A 21,449-nucleotide genomic window follows, 5' to 3' on the forward strand; every position below is an offset into this window, starting at 1 on the left:
CCACTGCCCTCCCTCTCATTTACTGTTTAGACATGTACTCTGTCTTACTCCTACTGACTTTTATTCCCCTTTTCTCCAGCGCATATCTCCACCTCTCCAGGCTCTTCTTAACCTGCTCTCTACTCTCACCACAAATCACAATATCATCTGCAAACATCATAGTCCAGGGAGACTCCTGTCTGACCTCGTCCGTCAACCTGTCCATCACCACTGCAAACAGGAAAGGACTCAGGGCCGATCCTTGATGCAGTCCAACCTTCACCCTGAACCAGTCTGTCGTACCTACTGCACACTTTACTGCCGTCACACTGCCCTTATACATGTCCTGCACCACCCTCACATACTTCTCTGACACACCTGACTTCCTCATACAATACCACAACTCCTCTCTCGGCACCCTGTCGTACGCTTTCTCTAAATCCACAAATACACAATGCAGCTCCTTCTGTCCTTCTCTATACTTCTCCATCAACATCCTCAAAGCAAATAAGGCATCTGTGGTGCTCTTCCTCGGCATGAAGGAAACACTGTACAAAAACATAAATTTCATTTGGTAAAAAAAAAATATTTGTAGCCCATCTTCTGTTTTAGATTAGTGATCTGTAATCGACACTATTTCCTCTCATGTCCTCTCGACACTCATGTTTTTCAGTAACATCACATACCAAAAAGCTTTATTTCACAGCAATTTCATGTTTTTTTTTATTTTTTTATGAGCACTTAATACATTTTCTCCATTTGCAGGTGAAACATCTGCAGAACAAGTTATATCCTGTTAATACATCTGTAATAGAAGCTATAAACAGTTGTTTCCTCTCGAGCCTCTGGTTTGTCTCAATCTCAAAGTTCATTTTAATTATTTAAAGAAGCTTGTGTTGCTAAGAAATCAGAAAGTGCAAAGTCTTCTGTCCTACAGAATTTTCTGTGTCTGGGAACTGATAAAAACTGGAAACTCTTTCCATAAATATGCCATATTTTCTTAATGATGGATACAGATACTGATATGCAGAATTACATCTAATGTTCCCTAAGATAAGGAGTGTCTCTATGCACATGTCCTTCCTTAATATATTTAAGCAACACGATGATCTCTACATCCCTACTGCTGCTGCTGTTTCTACATTTAACATATACAGTTTCTCTTATAGCCACATTTCCACAGAGTACATGATTACTGAATACATACACTACAAACACAATGAATGAATCATTAAATAAAGCTGTAATTCTGCATATTTTCCAGGAACAGCGCCTCCTGTTGTGTGTTTTTTCCCTTATTTATTGGGGTTATAATCTATTGTGTTACCTTATTCATCTGAAAACACCTCCCCGTCTACACCTGTCTTAATCTTCTAATTTGCTAAAACATCAAACATCATGAAATCATGATCATCATGGAAATATTTATTAAAATACATGTGCAATATTAATTCTATCAAATTACTGTATATGTACAATCCATTATTAGACTTATTAGAAACATGGAGATGTTTTCTCATTGACAAATCATATGTCCCCTAAGATAATGAGTGTCTCTATGCAAATGTCCTTCCCTGTTATATATTTAAGCAACACAGACCAAGAGCTTTTACTGATTCTGCTTCAACACACACCATGATCTCTACATCACTACTGCTGCTGCTGCTGGCAGCCGTACACTGTAAGTGTTTCTACATTTAACATATAATACAGTTTTGGTTATATATAGTTTTTTTGCCTTTACAACATGAAACAACTTTACAACTTTTCTTTAACAGGTGGTCTCTGTGTTGAGCTGATCCAGACCAGATCCACAGTATTAACCCCTGGTCAGTCACTGACTCTGACCTGTAAAGTGTCTGGATATTCATTAACTGATAGCAGCTACTGTACAGGTGGGATACGACAACGTGCAGGAAAAACTCTGGAGTGGATCGGACACATATGTGGTAGTGGTAGCACTTACTACAGTGAGAAACTGAAAAGCAGGTTTCAGGTTACCAGAGACACGTCCAGCAGCACAGTAACATTAACAGGACAGAACATGCAGACTGAAGACACAGCTGTGTATTACTGCGCTCGTGACCCACAGTGATACACATCAACAACATCCCTGTACAAAAACACCTCATACAGTGTACAATATAACAGAATAATTTCAAGACACAACACTTATCTCTCCTTTTTGAAGTCTCACTGAATAAAAGAATAATACCACATAGTTTGTAGTGTAGAAGTTAAAGCATAATGCTCCTCTCTAACATCACTGAACATTATACACACTATTATAATCACATCACTAACAATAACTTGTTCTTTTAGCTAATATTTTATTTTAACTATTTCATAAAGAGACTGGTGTTCAATTAAAAAGTCACATTCCAAAGCTTTTTTTGCAGGTTGTTGTATCATAGCTGTGTAAAGTGGACGTCCATATCAGTGATAGAAGCTCCACACACCCAGCTCGCTCTAAAATACACATCTGCAAGAATTGAAACTAGCAAGAGCTAGCTCCTAACATTCTCTTTAATTTAAATACAATAATAATTCTGCAGTGCAGGATTACTAATTACTTCAACTGATTTCTTCTTCACCTGCATGTACATCAATTGTACATCATTAGACAGAATGAAGAGGTTATCATTGTGTGTCTTGGAAATATTTTCGTATGGATTGTTTTGAAACCTCAAATGAAATAAATCTGAACAGTGAAGTGTAAATTGTAGTTTGTTCCACATGTAAACACACTATAGGACGATAGGAGGTGCTGTTGTACAGTTATTTCACAACATTATATACTATTTTCTTTTCAGTTTTGAAGTCATATAAAACACCATTAGCAACTACAGCATTACTGCTCCCTGTCATTCTCATTGAATTTATTAATAGAAAAAAAAGTAAAGTGTAGAAGCCATTTCTATAAACTCTTGTACATGTGCTGTACCTCATAATGCCTGACAAAATCACTTGTTCACTTTTCTATTCATGAGGATGACATCATGATGCAAATGTGTGTCCATGCAGTATATATATATGCAGCTGAGCTGAATGGAGCAGTCGAGTCTCATCAACAATCACCATGAAGATCTCACTCTCCTTATTCCTGCTACTGACCAGCTTCTGTGTCCACAGTGAGTTTTCTGCTGATTATTTTGTGCGTGTGTTTTAGAGATTCAATGATAATTAAATTTTGTTGTTCATATCATCTCTCTGCTACTGTAGGTGTAAAAGGGCAGAGTTTGGAGTCTATTCCCAGTCATGCAGTACTGAGTAATCCGGGTGGAACCCTCAGTCTTTCTTGTAAGGCTGAGGGATATAATTTTGGAGATTATAGCATGAGCTGGATACGACAGCCTCGTGGAAAACCCTTACAGTGGATTGGGAGCATCAGAACTGATAATGGAAATACATTCTACAGTAAAAGTCTTGAGGGACGAATTGAAATAACAAAAGATAACAGTAAAAGCATGTCATACCTCAAGATGTCTGGGCTGATTGTAGAAGACACAGCTGTGTATTACTGTGCCCGAAGACACAGTGACACAAACAGGTGGCAAACATGTACAAAAACATAAGTTGTTAACCCTGATGCATTTTTGTCTTCTATTCTTCTCAATGTTTGGTGGGGTGAAAGATGTTAAAATAGAACATATTATGGTTGAACGATAGGAAGAAAAATTGGATAAATAAATGCCAAATGCCTAGTTTAAATATGGCTACAGGCCTGGTTGTAGGATCTGGTATCAAACTATACCTCAGTGCAACACGTTCCCACTCCCAACTCGTCACATATGGACGCTTGGTCAGGATCCCCTGGAGTCACATTTTGACGCACTGGGTATTCCTCCAGGGGATCCTGACCAAGCTTCCATATGTGACGAGTTGGGAGTGAGAACGTGTTGCAATAACAGGCCAAGTTACATCCTTTCTTACTTCAAGACCAGGAGTCTGTTAATGAAAAGGCAGTTTACACTATACCATAATAAATAGTAGGAAGTAAGTTGATGTTAAATGTCCAAACTTCTGAAAACACGAACACTGATAAAACAATAAGAATATTAAGAATTCAGATTAATTTCTATCCAGAATAATTTCTATGATGTGTTTATGTGAGGCATCAAACACCAAGACCGTCTCTTATAGTCACATTTTCAGAGTATGTGATTAGTAAATACATACACTACATACACCAAGACTGGAAATGAAAATGAATCAATTAATAAAGCTCTAACTCTGAATCTTCCTCACAGAATCTCTCACTGAGCTGCTCTGCTTTTGTCAGATTTCACTGAAACACCGTTTGTGTTGTTCAGTTATTATCAGTGATCAGAAAGCTTGTCGTTATGGGTGTTATTGATAATCAGTGATGGACTAAAAGGACATATCATCTAATGAGTTAAGAGCAGTTATGGACTTTACAGCATGAAACAAAGCTGGAGTCTTAAAGTAAGTGTTTTCTCTTCATGGCTATTTCTCTGGCAATGTTTTTACATCTCTAGCGGGCGTGTCATGCAAACGAAAACCTGCATTTCAACCATTCATGCTGAAACATTCAGCTCGACAACACAGCAGCAGTTTGTGTTCATTTCCAGCAACATTAATTTTTATTCTTTGAGATGGGACTAGGAAGAGTTTTTAATTACTTAACTCTAGCAATGTTCATTCAATGCTAGTATTTTTTTTTTATTTCATATAGTGAAACATTTTCATGTTTTTTTATACTTTTTCCTCACACTTTAATTTGTGTATTATTGTATTTCAGATTCCTGCAGTCAGACACTGATCGAGTCTGACTCAGTGATCAACAATCCAGATCAGTCTCATAAACTGAAATGAACAGCTTCTGGATTTAACTTTGGTAGCTACTGGATGGTTTGGATCAGACGGACACCTGGAAAAGGACTGGAATGAGTTGCATCTATCTCATCGGGCATTAGTAGTATATAATACTCCAGTGCAGTTAAAAGTCGCTGCTGGGTTCAACTGCAAGGTTTCATATTCAGTTACAAGCTATAATACACATTGGATCCGACAACCTGCAGGAAAAGCTCTGAAGTGGATTGGGTACATGGCTTGGAATGGGGATACTGGTTACAGTGAAAAACTGAAAAATAAGTTCAGTTTCTCCAGAGACACGTCTACTAACACAATAACAATTCAAGGACAGAACATGCAGACTGAAGACACAGCTCTGTATTACTGCGCTCGAGACCCCACAGTGAGACACATCACTAACATCCCTGTACAAAAACATCCTGTACAGAAAACTGTTCATCAGTAATAGCAGAAATACAACATTGTATCAGTTTGCCGTGTGCTGTCATGTTCCCTCATAAGCAGTCATAATGTTCTGAGTGAAAATTGCTCATTGTGTTTTAAAACTCTGTTTGGCTTTTTTAAATTTACAGTAAAAAAAAAACTACAGTAGATACAATCTATGAACTATAAGCGCATGCAGTATGTTTACATTCTATGGGACGATAGGAGGCGGTGTTGTACTGTGTAGCTCGACATTATTACATGATTTCTGCTTTTCCGTTTCAAATTCATATAAAACACCATCAGCAAGTACAGAATTACTACTCCCTGCCTTCATCATGGAATTAATTCATAGAAGAAAAAAGTAAAATGAAGAAACCACTTCTATAAACTTTTGTACATGTGTAGTGTCACTTACAGTATATATTCAGTCAAAGAACATTTTTATTGTGATTATTAAAACCTGTAGAAGCCCAGCAGGCTGTTTTGAATGGATCAGTATAACAATATGCAAATGTTTATGCAAAATCCCCCATTACAGCTACATATAGAGAAACCTCAGGCTCAGTCACTGTGGACTCTGGAGAATTCAGCACTGCTTTCAGTTCAGTCATGTTCCTTTCATTGTTGCTGCTGCTGGCAGCTTCATCCTGTGAGTTTCCCTTCAGTGATAAACTCAGAGCTGCTAGTGAATGATTGCAGTTCTGTCATACTTTATATACATATGTGACTGAAATTGTGACATCTTTTGTTATTTGTTTCAGATGTGGAATGTGCAGTAGAACTCACTCAGGTCTCCTCAGTGATGTTAAAGCCAGGAGATTCTTTAACCCTCAGCTGTAAAGTATCCGGTTACTCTGTTACTGATAACAGCTACGCCACAGCTTCGGTTCGACAACCTGCAGGGAAAACTCTGGAATGGATAAACCACATTTGGGGTGGTGGGACAAATTATCATAAAGAGTCTCTGAAAAGCAAGTTCAGTATTTCTAAAGACAGCTCCAGCAGCACAGTGACTCTGAGAGGACAGAACATGCAGACTGAAGACACAGCTGTGTATTACTGCGCTCGTTACCCACAGTGATACACATCAACAACATCCCTGTACAAAAACATCCTGTACAGAAAACTGTTAATTTATTAAATTTGACACAAAAGTCTACATAAAATGTGTGAATATAATTCAGCTTTAAACTAAAGGTTCTCAACAAAACACTTCTCGGCCAGTTAATTTGTATTTCTTTATTTTATTAGTTTTAAAGTGTTTTGTTGAGAACATTTAGTTTAAAGCTGCAAGCAGGATTCTTTTGTTTTTGTTTGTTTGTTCTGTGTTGCAATTTTTCTTCAATAAGTTTTACCACAATGAAACTCCTTAACATAAAGCAACACATCCCAGTTGTTCAGTTAGGATCGCATCACGGATGCACGGATGGCGTTCTTCAATGTGCGGTTATCTCTCTCAGTCGTGTAAGTTTGTGGGTGGTGCACCATTGTCAAACGGACCCACAAGCGGACCCACAAAATCTACTCCCATGTATTCCCAGGGCTTTAGTGGGTTGATCAGAACCATTAGGCCTGCTGATTTTCTTTGGCTCGGTTTAGTTAACTGGGACATAGGGCATAAAATTACATAACTCTTTGCATCTGCTGCCATTTTTGGCCAAAAGAACCTTTGTCTCAGCCTGGCCAGAGTCTTTGTCACAGCAAGATGGCCAGCTGTAGGATAATCATGGTAGTATTTAAGCACAGTGGGTCGAACAACTGCCGGGACAAATAGCTTAAGCTGCTTCATGGGATGTAGACCACAGGGTACTTTGGGGTCCTTATAATAAAGCAGACCATCTTAAACAACATGCTACTCAACCGTACCACCGCCTTCAAGAGTCTGAATGAGATTTCCGCCCACTGGGTCATCCTTCTATAACTGCTTCAACTGCTCTCTGTCACTGATCATGACCCAGAAGAGACTGCACATATCCAAGCCACCTATGACTGCATGCGCTGAAAAAATAGAAGGTGCAGAATGGGCTCGGATGCAAGGGAGTTCTTTAACTAATCCATTGAAGTCTGACAACTGTCATCTTAGTTGAACTGGGTTTCCGCTCTGGTTAGTTTAAAAAGTGCCCCGGCTTCCCGTGCAAAATTTTGAATAAATTGTCTGTAATAGCCTGTGAGGCCGAGAAATCCAATGTCCCTTGGAGTTTTGAACTCAGTGACTCCGTTTCTTAGTTTCAGGTCAGGAGAAACACCATCCGGTGTGTTCCCCCAGAAAAGTAAGGTTATTCAAGCAGAACTGACATATATTCAGTTTGAGTGTAAGACCGGCAGACTCAAGCCTAGAAAGGAACTCCTGAAGGTCAATTAAGTGCTGCTAAAAGGTTGAAGAAGTGATGACGATATCATTCAAGTACACTGCGCAGCACTTATAAATTAACCCAGCACTGTTCATTACTCTTTAAAACGTGGCCGGAGCATTACTAAGCCCAAAAGGGAGAACTTTGAATTGAAACATGCCACAGTGTGATACAAAAGTAATTTTGGGTCTTTTGAGTGTTTCTCTACCAACACTTGCCAGTACCCTCAACAAGATTTTTCAGTTTGTTGTGTGTTGCATGATGTTCCTTCATGAACAGTGGACAAAGTCCTGAGTGCACAGTGCTCATCATGTTTTAAAACTCTGTGTGGTTATTTCAATTTACAGAAAAGTCTTTATTGAATGTGTATATAAAACTATATCCATGTATATACAGTACCAGTCCTGCACAAGTGCTATCTCCTAACATTCTCTTTTATTTAAATACAATAATAATTCTGCAGTGCAGGAGCATCATGGACATTTTGACAGCCCATTTCTAATTACCTTTTCACCTGCAAGAGGTTATTATTATGTGTAATTTGTTCACTGTTTTACTTTAATTATTTTGAAACCTCAATTTAAATGATTGTAAACACTGAAGTGTAAATTGCAGTTTGTTCCACGTGTGAACTTACTATGGGACGATAGGAGGCGCTGTTGTACTGTGTTGCGCTACACCATTAAATCATTTATGCTATTAAGTTTTAAAGTCATATAAAACACCATCAGTAAGTACAGCATCATCATGGAATTCATTAATAGAAAAACATTGTGAAGAAGCTATTTCTATAAACTCTTGTACATGTGCTGTACCTCATAATGCCTTTATTCCTAACAAAATCACTTGTTCACTTTTCTCTTCACGAGGACGACGTCATGATGCAAATATGTATCCATGTAGTATTAATGTGCAGCTGAGCTGAGTGTAGCAGTCGAGTCTCACCAGCACTCACCATGAAGATCTCACTCTCCATATTCCTGCTACTGATCAGCTTCATCAGTGAGTTCTCAACTCAAACCTGGGATTCACTCTTTTATCTATCTATGTATGTATTTGTATTAAAACTAATTAATTGCATATTTATTGATTCCTTCAGCAGGTATAAAATGTGAAAGTTTTGAGTCATTACAAACCGCAATGCTGAAGAAACCTGGAGAAACACTGAGTCTCTCCTGCAGAGGATCTGGGTTTACTTTTGGAAGCTATAACATGCACTGGATCAGACAGCAGGAGAACAAACCACTGGTGTGGATGGGGTTAATCTATTATGATGCCAGCGGCACTGGTTATAGTAAATCATTTGAAGGAAGAATAGAAATCACCAGAGATAATTCCAACAACATGGTGTATCTGAAACTCTCTGGTGTGACAGAAGAGGACACAGCTGTGTATTACTGCGCACGAGAAGCACAGTAGCAGAAATATGAGGAAACACTGTACAAAAACATCAGTGATGCAGCTGATTCATTTTATCCGATGAAAAATTTGTAGCCCATCTTCTGTTTTATATTAGTGATCTGTAATCAGTAATATCCCTTCATTCAGTTCCTCATGATAAATAATGAAAGTCACATGAATGATTTTCAACGTGGATTTCGATCAATTAAAAATGAACCCTAAATAAATGTGCTGTTAAAGGAAATTATGTGACTGTGTCATGTGATGTGGCTTGATGTAAAGTGGACTGACTGTTAACGCCATGAATTCAGCTTCATGTTTTTCAGTAACAACACATCCAAAAGTGCTTTATTTCACTGTAGTTTGCACTTCATACATTTTATCCATTTACAGTGTAATACTGTGGAGCATCTGCAGAACAAGCGAGTTCCTGTTATCACTTTAATCATAAAATCTCTAAACAATCGCTCTCTGGCCTCAGTTTTGTCTTAATCTCAAAGCTAATTAGAAAATATTAAGCAGCTTTGTTTTTCAAAAGTAAAAAAGTGCAACGTTCTCTGTCCTACAAAATTTTCTGTGTCTGAAAACTGAATATTCCTTCTTCACAGATTCCTTCCATAAATGTCCCTATACGAAACATAGAACCCAATCTGTGCATGAAATGTGCATGAAAAATCATGTCAATAAAGGATCCTAATACTGATATGTAGAATTGCATCAAATGTCTCCTAAGATAAGGAGTTCCCTGTTACATATTTAAGCAACACAGACCAAGAGCTTGTACTGATTCTGCTTCAACACACACCATGATCTCTACATCACTACTGCTGCTGCTGCTGGCAGCCGTACACTGTAAGTTTTTCTACATATAACATATAATACAGTTTTGGTTACTTTTTGCTTTTACAACATTAAAATATATTTTCTTTAACAGCTACTATTATGTATATAACTTCTTTAATCCACAAATGTTAAGGTTTTTTTATAATTTGTAGTGTTGAAAATAAAATACAATATTACATTTTTAAGATTGCTGATGTTCAATCGAAATAATCCTTCAAACAAAGGATTTTTGGAATTCATTCATTCTTCATCTGCATTGCTGCTCCACGTGAGAAGTGATTTTTATTGACGGCAAGAAACTTGTATCCCATTTCTTTGAAATGTCTTATTCTTGTTCTGGTAATGTTGAAACTTTTGTGACTCTAGAGCATAGTCTGTACAAACTCATCAGTTTTAATCTGTTGCTTTCTGCCTATTTAAGAGATCTCTCTTTTACCCCCTGCTATGATCAGCATCATGGCACTCGGATTAAACTGAATTAAATACAACATTGAGATTTTGATTTCATCGGAAACTTCATACGCAGATCAAAGGAGCAAGATGATATTATTCAATTTGTTTTTGGTTTTTTTATGGGTTCATTGCATAAGTGAGGGTTCATCCAAAGTAAATGGTTTTACACAATGTTCAGTCATTATCAACATCCATTTATCTCTACACTGAGCTGTGGTTGTGGATTTAATACATCCATAGTGGTCATGGACACTCCCTATTCAAATAGAGTTGGGTATAAAGAGCATGTTCTTGGCTCTTCTATTTTCCAGTGAGCTCTGTGATAGATATCACTCCCATCCACTTTAAATCTGATTAAAGCACAACTCAAGAGAAAGATGATTTTAAGACCTTGGATTTTATTTGGACTCATTTCATGTAGGTTTCTATATATTTCATGTGATGATTACTTGGAAAATAAACCATTCTGTGATTATTAACATTATATCATAACATAACCTAGTTCTACTCTTCTCTTCTAGATTCTTATGGACAGTCCCTGACCTCCTCTGCTTCTGTGGTGAAGAGACCTGGAGAGTCAGCCACTGTGTCCTGTACTGTCTCTGGATTCTCAATGAGCAGCTACAACATGCACCGGATCCGTCAGAAACCAGGACGAGGACTGGAGTGGATTGGGCGCATTTATACTGGCACTGGCACAGAATTCGCTCAGTCTCTGCAGGGCCAGTTCTCCATCACTAAAGACACCAATAAAAACATGGTGTATCTAGAAGTGAAGAGTCTGAAAGCTGAAGACACGGCTGTTTATTACTGTACACGTGACACACACTGACACAACAGACTGCAGAGCCGTACAAAAACTTACACAAACACTTCCTCATGAGCTGTAAATATTCCCTCAGCAGGAAACTGAACCCCACAGACATTTATTATAAACATCATCATTCACAGTCAGCACTCAGAAATATCAGAAATAATCTCTTCATTCATAGTTCCAGGATTTAAATGTGATATGTGAATGATGCAGCATTTAATCATGGATTGTGGATTATGGATTATGAATCACTTGAAAATAAAAGGATAAAGTGTAAATGAATGGCTAACAACTGTTTTGTTATCACAGCATTGAACTTTACAATGGAAAGAAATCGGAAATAAATTTAGGATTCAGGTGGTTTTGTTTTCTTTCTTTGCGCTCTTTTAGCTGGTATATAACAAACCATAACCCCCTATAAAAAGTCAACCTTCACTGATTTCCAGAGGTGGAAAATAATGAATTAAATTTCTCATGTTACTGTAATTGAGTCGAGTTTTGTGTACATCTACATTTTCTTTTTTTAAATTTAAATTTTACTTCAGAATGTTTTGTTTAAAGTATTGTATTTCAGAAAATGTTTAAGTCATATCTGTTAATAAGTAAAAAAGAAAGAAAGAAAAATAATGCGAAGGGGAATAAAAAAATCACAGCCTGGAAACTACTGCTCAGACCGGCTTCAGAATTTCTTACTCGTCGCACATCAGGTAGATGCAAAACTCAAGAATAGTGTAGAGAAAATCACGATGTCAAGAAAATCTTGAAAAAGAGGAGAGACTAAAATGAGGAAGTCAGCTAATCACCTAGCTTTTTCAAAAAAAAAAGATGTGCTTTATGTTATGCTTTTTGTGTTATGGTTCCTGAACCTGTATGAAGCTGTTTTAATGAAGATAAAATGGAAATTCTATCAGTTGCTTACCCCGATGTTTATCCACTGGAAGCTGAAACAGTATTCTGTCGCAGTTTAAGCTATGTCTAAAATAATTTCTGGCACTAATGTTGTAAAATGTATAATTCAAGCAAATTATTCACAATGGTGTCAATTGCTTTACTGTATACAGTATGCATAATTTCAGTTAATTTATTCAACTGTTAAAATGTAGTACTTCAATGTCTCTTACTGAATACACAATAATTGTTATGCTAAATGCTAATGTATGTTGTTACATGTAGTAAAAAGATCAGATAATTGGGGGATGGGGACTTGGGGCCCAAAGTAAAAATGAGCCAGGTGGCCTATATACTCTAGCTGCGCCCCTTGATGCCCGCGATGGAGATCCAGCTGAAAGCGAAATGGCGTTGAATTCTTATGGAACAGACCCCTGGCCATATCTAAGCGACTACTTTGACTCCATGTGCAAGAAAGTCAACAGCTTTATTGTGCAGTATGAGCTGTTTGCCGAAGATGACTGAATTGGCAGGTTAAAAAAACTCGACATCAAACATGAACAAACCTTTTGCATTGCATCAATGCATGAGATTGCTAATGTTGGTTGGAAATTAACAGGGTCTGGGGTGAAAATTGTCACTGTACTATTAGGTTAGCTCCATTACCAGTGTCATGAATTAAGTATCATATAAAAGAAATGAAAAGTGTTATATTTAAGAATAGATCTGTTGATGTTTCTTTAGATTTAGGCATTTTGTATAACCAATCACACACTTTTGTGAGAATGCAGTGTCCAATAAAAATATTTTGATTTATCCCTGCGGAAAACACCGGCGTTGTTCAATGTGCTCACTGTCTGAATTCTAAATTTGCATTTCTCTCTTTTAAATGATATTATAACAGAAGATTTTTTTATTTTTTTGTGAAAGTGTATAACTCACATTTGACACAAGTCATGGACTGTACAGTTGCTTTTTTTGCCGATGAAATAAACAAAGTTTTCTGTAAAAGCAATTCATAAAATGGTTCTTTGTTTGTTTGATCTGTAGCCAGAATATGACAATTTTTTTTTTTAATTCATAACGTTAATGATCCCTCAACATTTTCACCTGTTTGAATGGAAATAGTTAAAAATCATATTCAGGTACATCATATTTAACTGTGTGAATGTAGATGTGACAGATACACATAAATACCTCATACAAGCCCACTGCAATACTTGCGAACGATTGCACTTTAATTTCTAAAGGTGTTTCTTTTATTTTAAATGAGCTACTTTTTACTTTTACCTAAGTGGGTTTTTAGACCAGCAACTACTTGTACTTACGTAAAATCTCTTTAAAGTAACAGTGCTTTTGCTTGAGTAGAATATTTTATTACTCTTTCCACCTCTGCTCATGGATCCAGTAAGGGATACTAATTCTTCTGATGTCCCCTAAGATAAGGAGTGTCTTTATGCAAATGTACTTCACTGTTATATATTTAAGCAACACAGACCAAGAGCTTTTACTGATTCTGCTTCAACACACACCATGATCTCTACATCACTACTGCTGCTGCTGCTGGCAGCCGTACACTGTAAGTGTTTCTACATTTAACATATAATACAGTTTTGATTATTTACAGCTTTTTGCTTTTACAACATGAAAATAACTTTTCTTTAACAGGTGGTCTCTGTGTTGAGCTGATCCAGACCAGATCCACAGTAATAACCCCTGGTCAGTCACTGACTCTGACCTGTAAAGTGTCTGGATATTCATTAACTGTAAGCGGATACTGTACAGAATGGATACGACAACCTGCAGGAAAAACTCTGGAGTGGGTCGGATCAATATGTGGTGATGGTAACACTTACTACAGTGCAAAACTGAAAAGCAGGATTCAGGTTACCAGAGACACGTCCAGCAGCACAGTAACATTAACAGGACAGAACATGCAGACTGAAGACACAGCTGTGTATTACTGCGCTCGTTACCCACACAGTGATACACATCAACAACATCCCTGTACAAAAACACCTCATACAGTGTACGTAAGAACAGAATGTCCACGACTTGTCCAAGACTTATTCATTATTTTTGAAATGTAATTGAATAATAAATAAGGGTAATTAAAGTAAATAATTGCACATTGTTTTGTAGGGTAAGTGTTAAAGCACAACATTTATTAAAAATATTTCATGAAGAGGCTTGTATTTAATTAAAAAAGCCGCATTCCAAAGATTTTCTGCATCTTTTTGAATCAGAGCTGTGTAAAGTGGATGTTGGTATCAGTAAAAGGAGCTCAACAAACTCAGCTCAGTCCAAAACACACATCTGCAAGAAGAGAAATAATATGGAAATGTTTTTTTGCACCTATAGGGGGCAGTAGCTGACTTCTACTGATGTCCACCGCATTTAACTGGCTAATGAAAAAAAAAATTATACATTTATTTTTGCAGCCTCACAATAGTTGCATTATTTAATACACTACATTTATATTGTTATCAATAAATAATGACATTATTTTCCACATGAATCTGATGTTAAATACAGAGTATTACTACTCCTGAACATGTTGACTTCAGTTCCACTGCTGCTGCTGGATCTTGCCCTCTGTGAGTGTTTAGATTTCAGCTTTATCAGTTCTGATCCTTTCAGTTCAACATGTGAACCTTTTCTTTTTATCTTTTCACATATGTGTTCTGTGCTACTGAGCTCATCCAGCCAAACTCGGTGATTCTAAAGCCAGGAGAGATTTTATACATCACCTGTAGAGTGTCTGGAGCTTCTATCACTGATAGCAGCAACCACTATGGAAGCTTGGATTCAAAAAAATCTTGAGTGGATTGGATGCATACGTTATGAGGGAAGCACATATTACAGTGACAAACTAAAAAATAAGTTCAGCATCTCCAGAGACACGTCTACTAACACAATAACAATCCGAGGACAGAACATACAGGCTGTGTATTACTGCACTCGACAACTACAGTGAGAAACAACACCAACATCCCTGTAAAAAAAACATACTGTAGAGAAAAATGTTCATCAGACTGCTGTAGTTGCAAAGCAAAAGTTTGAAGAAATTTACTTTCTGAGCCTCTGCAACAGATGAAGCTATAAAAATATCCCAATCACCCATCACAGTCTTTCATAAAAAGTGAACCTGAAGCTCAACACCACAAAGAAACGGTTGTTCCTAAATGCAAGTATAAAAAGTTTGGAGGCCGGTCATTTGCTGTCCAGGGACCAACGCTGTGGAATGCACTCCCAGCACACATACGATGCATCACTGAGCTGAGTATTTTTAAATCGCAGTTGAAAACTCATTTATTCAGACAAGCTTTTAACACGTAGCCCTGAATCAACTGCTATTTTATGTTTATTGTGTCTTATTTGTTATTTTCTTAAGTATTTATTTATATTTTAATATATTACTTTTAATTACATTTTTTATTTTATTTTTAATATTTATTTTTTGCTTTACTGGAAAGCGCCTTGTGCTCCTGTTGGTGGTTGTAATGCGCTTTATAAATAAAGTTTGATTGATTGATTGATTGATTGATTGAAGAAATCACACATACTTGTCTTTAACAGTTTCATCATTGTTTAGTGTTAAACCAAGCAGACTTAAAATGAAAGATAAAACTCCTGATAAAACTATTCCTGGACGTCTGATCCAGTGGGTAAATGGAAAAATTGTCTGTATTTGTCACAGGTGTGAACCTCAGTTCGTATCTGCCTCAAGTATGGTGAGAATGCTGTAGTTGGGTAGGAATAAATAAGAGAAAAAGGTTAAAATAAAAAAAAATAAAAACACTCAGCTCCAGCACTGATAAAATAAAAAAGAAGCAGACAAAACGTATTTCGAAACAAAATTTTAATGTGTACAGGAACAAATGATATGTTGTATGTTGATTGCTATCTCTAAGCTGCTATTAAATAAAAGACAAACCCCCTTATTTAAAAATGTAAAAAGCCATGCTTAATGGTTTAGAGGTCTAAGCCTGTTGTGTCTTTGAGTGTAATTATTTGGGTTCAAATCCTGCTTTGGATGATCTCAAAAGGTCTTTATAAAATATTTGTATTGGTGATTTTCATAAAATTTTAGATAAACTGCTAAAAACCGTCTCTGGATGGTTTAAACATTTGTACCTGTCACATTTGTGAATCTCAGTTCGTATCTCTCTCAGATCTACAGCGAGGGCTGTAGGTGGTGATAAAAAAGTGGAAAACGAGAGAAGCTCACCCTCAGGTACAGCACTGATAAAAAAGTTTCCTGTGCCACTGAATTCATACTTTTCTTGAGAGTGTACAGGAACAAATGATATGTTGTATGTTAATTGTTTGTTAAACCCCGCAGTAGATAAAGGTGTAACGTTGATCTCTTAACTGGTATTAAATAAAAGATAAACCGCCTTAAATAAAAGCCAGACTTGAAAGCTCAGAGGTCTAAGACTGAGGTTTCTTGGATTGTAATGATTAGGGTTCAAATCCTGCTTTAGGTGATATAAAAGCTTCTTTATGAATGACTTGTATTGGTGATTGCAATGAACAAAAGATAAACCTGCTATAGAAATTGTACAATTACAGAGTGTTCAGGAGACTAAAGCAGCTTTATAAATTATAAGTTTTTTTGTGATTGTATTAAACAAAATTTAAACCCCATAAACAATATTGTCCCCATGTCTGCTCAAGTGGCTCAGTGGAAAAACTGTCTGTACTTGTCACAGGTATGAACCTCAGTTCGTATCTGTCTCAGGTATGGAGAAAGTGCTGTAGGTTGGTGTTGATAAAAAAAAAAAAAAGAAAGCTACAGCATTGGTAAAAAAAAACAAAAAAAACATTCCTGATCCTTCAGATAAAGATACTTTTCTATTATATTTTTGAACGTGTACATGAAGTAAATATATATTGTATGTTAATTGCTTTATGTTAGAAGTCAGCATTGACTGGCGTGAAGGCTCAGAGGTCTAAGGCTGAGGGGTCTCAGATTGTGATGTTAGAATCCTGCTTTAGATGATTTTGAAACTTCTCAATCAATTATTTGTATTAGTGATTTTTTTAAACAAAAGATAAGCTCCCCAAAAAAACATCCCTCAGATGTCTGCTCCAGTGGCTCAGTGGAATAAACGTCTGTGTGGTCGAAGGTGTGGACCTCAGTTTGTATCTGCATTAGGTATGGAGAGAGAGCACTATATTTTGGTGTTGATGAATGAAAGAGAACAGAAAGAAACTCATGGTCAACTGATAAAAAGCCTTGGGAGACAAAATATATTTAATTGTTTATTTTCCCAATTAGCACAATTATTCAAGAAAATGTGAACTCATCACAAAACAATCACAGATGCTCTTCTTTAACAGTCATGTCTATGTTTAGTGTTAAATCCAGCAGCAGGTAGAGACTTAATATAAGATAAACCCCGTGAAACAAACAGTGTGGGATACGTGGAATAAATGTCTGTACCTGTCACAGGTGTGAACCTCAGTTCATATCTGCCTCAGGTGAGGAGAGAGTGCTACAGTTGGGTGAGAAAGTTGAAAGAAATTAATCCTCTGCTGTTAATATGTTAAAACTCCTGTTTCACTGAAGCAGACATAAGAGATTTCATACTTTTTGAGTGTACAGGAACAAATCATATGTAGTATGTTGATTGCTTTATGTTCATCTCAGCAGTAGCTTGATCCGAAACTAGAGTTAATGGCTCAACTGGATAATCCTAACTTGCTGTTAATGTGATGTTTATGGTTCAAATTCTCATTTGGCTTCTTTATCAATTATTTGAAATAAGCAAACAATAAACCTGCTTCAAGGATGCTGGTTAAAATCCAGATTCTACCATTACTGGTGTAATGATGCAAATAAAACAGTTTTTAAAAAACCTTTCTGGTCTTTAATAATAATAATTAAAAAAAACTAAACTCAAATTTGAACCAAGACTGCTGTGTAGCAAAGACGGTTACTCTAACCACTACACTACAAAGAAACAGGGGTCATGATGAAGGGTTAGAAGGGTAAGTAGATATGGAGCGAGTGCTGTATTTGGAAGGGAATGAATGAGGGGGGAAAAAGCAACAAAAAAGCCTCAGCTACAGCACTGATAAAAAAATATATATTTCTAACTTTTTTGATCGTGTACAGGAATAAATATGTTGTATGTTAAGATAAAAAAAAATTGATGTAAAAAATATATGTATATGTTCGTCTCTCCCTGTAGCTCGGTTGGTTAGTGCTGCAAAGTTGTTGTGTTGCTGAGTTTCTGGGCTCGAACCCCGGTTCTTCTTGTTTCCCCCAGATAAAACAAAACAAGCAAGCTCTTTGTCTGCCTCCGGTGGCTCGTTTGATTAGTGCAGCGATTGTATTGGTGAGTTTCTGCTTTCGAATCCCGTTTAGATGATGCGTGTGTTCTTTGTTCTTGTTTCCCACAAGAAGATAAAAAAAAAAAAAAAAAAAAAAAAAAAAGCAAACTCTTTGTCTCCCCCCGGTGGCTCGTTTGGTTAGTGCAGCGATTGTGTTGCGGTGGAGTTTCTGGACTCGAACCCTGTTCATGTAATCCGTGTGTTCTTTGTTCTCGTTTTCCACAAGAGGAGGATAAAAATAATTTGAGGTAAAAACAGGTTTAGTGTGTCTTCCCTGGTGGCTTGCTTGGTTAACACTCTCAGAGTGGTGTTGAGGTTCTAGGTTCAAACCCATCACCCATCATAAATAGTGTGTGTTCTTTGTTCTCTTTTCCTGCGATATGATGAACAAATAAATGTTAAAAGCAAGCAAGTTTCTTGTCTTTGTTTGTGGTTCAGTTGGTTTAGGCTTTGATTAGATTTTGGTAGTCTAGTTTTCTTCATGGTTCAAATCCAAGCTCAAGCATTTTGGCCTCAAGCAGCAATGAGACCTGGGGATGTGTTTATGTAAATGTTAGTATTTTAAGTCAAGAGAAGGACAATATTGGACAATAATGCAATGGACATATTATAATTTTTTTTTTTTTTTAAAAGTCATATGATAATAAGGATGTAGTGAGATATATAGTAATATATAAATGTATAAGGTATAATGTAGGATGAATGATAATAGTGAAATATATGTGAGAGGGGGGGGGAATATATATATATATATAAACAAGAGAGAGCCCAGAGCAGCATAACCCCCTGTTTCACCTCTCCAGGAGGCCCAGGTGGGACAGACCGGACTTTCTCTCTCTTTCTTTCTTTCTGCCGGAGTTTACAGTCCCACCCAAGCACAGCACCTACTGCTCAGTGGCGGCCTTGAACCGAGGTTCAGTACCCTCAATGGGTATCAACGCTTAATCCACCAAGCTATCGGAGCTGACAAGTCTCGCTCCTTTTTTTAGGGGGTTTATCTTCTGTTCTACACCACTACCAGCGCAGAGAGAACTTTATCATAAAGAACAAAACAATTAAGGAAGCTCTAACATTACCTGAAGTGAGGCTTGAACCTGTGTTCCAGATATCAGTAAGCACCAGTCTTAACCTACTGAGCCATCAGCTATTATACACTATGATTTTTAGGGGTTTTATCTTCTGTTCCTCAACAATATCAGTGCAGAGAGACATTTGTAATAAGAACAAACTATTTAGAGAAGCACTGGCATAACATGAAGCAGGACATGAACCAGGGATACAGCTAATAAAGAGCAGTGTTCTTAAGCCACTTCTTTCCTGCCTCAGGCCTGTAGTATGGGTTCTAATCAGGTGGACTGAAAAAAATTATAAAAATGAGGGTGTTGTACTGAGCTCACAGATGTGAACTGCTTCTGGCACAGCAGGTTTTTTAAATAGTTTATCATGAAAATTGATGGAGCCACATCTCACATACTTCAGCTCTACAAAAACTCCAAAAGTTTCTTTTGCCATAATTTCTGTTACTTTATGTAAAAAAATTCCTTCTTTTTTCTGCAATGGTCTCCCCAGTCAGAAGATATTAATTGAATAGAACATCTTCACAATATGGCAGAACTGGAGATTTATAGCATGCAGGTGACAAATCCGAGGCAAATACATGATGGACCACAATCAAATAAATGTTTCCAGATCCTTGTGGAAAGGCAGTTCTGAGAGTAGAGAGTCCAGTAGAGAGTCCATATTATCATACTATATTATATAACTATATTATATGGTTTTTCCTTAGTGCTCAGTGTGCATATGATTATCAAGTTGTATGTGTATATACATAGATATATAGTTTTTACTTCCAGTGTGTGTGTGTATATACACATTATATTTTTCTTTATCCTAAACCTTTTCATACTGTACAGTCAGATTATATTTTAGTATACTTTTATACTTTATTTTTATGTTCTCACACTCTGTATAAATATGAATGTGACAAATAAAATTAGAATTTCTTGCAGGAATATTAAAGTTAATTTTTTCATCTACTGAGCTTGCAGGCTCAGGGTGGAAGAAAGAGGAGACAAGTGACTGGTTTACAAAAAACAGGACGGTTTATTCGGCCATAAACACGCTTTCACAATTTAGTTTCACTTTTCAGTGTTGAAGTCTGAACACAAGTGCGCGCGCACACACACACACACACACACACACACACACACACACACACACACACACACATAGCTTCTCTCTTTTTTTGCTCTTTTCCTCTTTTTTATCCTCTGCCCCATGCACTGAAACAGAGAAAATGAATAGTTAAATCACAAATGTGTTTGTGATTCTCACCGCTAGTATTCTCAAGCTGCACCCTCCCTTCACAAACCAGCCCTCGGCCACATCCCTGCTGCCACACACACACACACACGCACACACACACTATAAACAGGTTAAAGTCCATCCTGGGGACACATTGGGTGACAGGCAGGGACACACCTTGAAAGGAAAGACATCACATACACTTATTCTGTCACAGGAAGATCCAAGGAGCAAGTATGGCCGATGCAGAATGTAGATTGATAATGGAGGAAAAAAAAAACCAAGGACTGGAAAGGAACAAACGCTACGACTACAACGAGGGGTAGCTGAATGCTGCAGAAGCATAATTTACTTCAACCCCACTTCCATGGCCGTAAATCCCGGGGGAATGGAGGGGGGGATTTTTTCACTGTGGGGACATATCTTTATACTGTAAGTACAATTTGAATGTATTTTGTGTCCCCCTTCAAAAATTGCTCATGAGAAATTTTATATTTATTGTCCCCCCCCCCACATTTTTCCAGCCAAACAGTGACACAATCACAGGGACTTGCCATATTTAAACCACCAACCTCAAAGGGCTCGATAACCTTTACCATAAAATTCAACACGATACTGTAGCTCTTATAGAATCTTTGCCTCTTTTAAAACGAGCGCCACAAAAAAATTAATCAATCAATCATGCACTACTGTGCCCTCTAGTGGAATAACAGAAACATGCATCTCCTACCGAAAACTGGATTTAACCTTTAACAGCAGCACTATATTTAAAATGTCCACTTCCCATAGAGTTCTCCACACACACACACACA

At 37.1% G+C, this 21,449-nt stretch overlaps 1 protein-coding gene and 1 long non-coding RNA gene across 45 annotated transcripts in view; one reads left to right on the forward strand and one right to left on the reverse strand.

Annotated features, from left to right (window-relative positions):
- Positions 1-21,449, forward strand: part of LOC310740035 (uncharacterized protein) — a 208,258-nt gene that overhangs the window by 123,593 nt on the left and 63,216 nt on the right. For 4 of the 43 annotated variants that reach the window (XM_083566413.1, XM_083566408.1, XM_083566410.1 and 1 more), the window contains exons 2-3: positions 1,633-1,660; positions 1,758-2,070. The exons of 24 other annotated variants lie outside the window; for them this stretch is intronic. In XM_083566413.1, the coding sequence (XP_083422539.1) occupies positions 1,633-1,660; positions 1,758-2,070 (341 nt within the window). Of the gene's footprint in view, positions 1-1,632; positions 1,661-1,757; positions 2,071-3,037; positions 3,111-3,201; positions 3,530-4,969; positions 5,198-8,532; positions 8,595-8,691; positions 9,008-10,588; positions 10,707-10,810; positions 11,108-12,440; positions 12,452-13,497; positions 13,571-13,659; positions 13,975-21,449 lie in introns of those variants that run through there. 15 more of the 43 variants (XM_083566365.1, XM_083566379.1, XM_083566412.1 and 12 more) reach the window with 14 other exon arrangements.
- LOC310740057 overlaps positions 1-21,449 on the reverse strand; it is a 76,269-nt gene that overhangs the window by 9,516 nt on the left and 45,304 nt on the right. The window lies entirely within an intron of this gene.

Source organism: Silurus aristotelis (genome assembly GCF_946808225.1).
Source record: "Silurus aristotelis genome assembly, chromosome: 17".
In the NCBI taxonomy this organism is placed as follows: Eukaryota; Metazoa; Chordata; class Actinopteri; order Siluriformes; family Siluridae; genus Silurus; species Silurus aristotelis.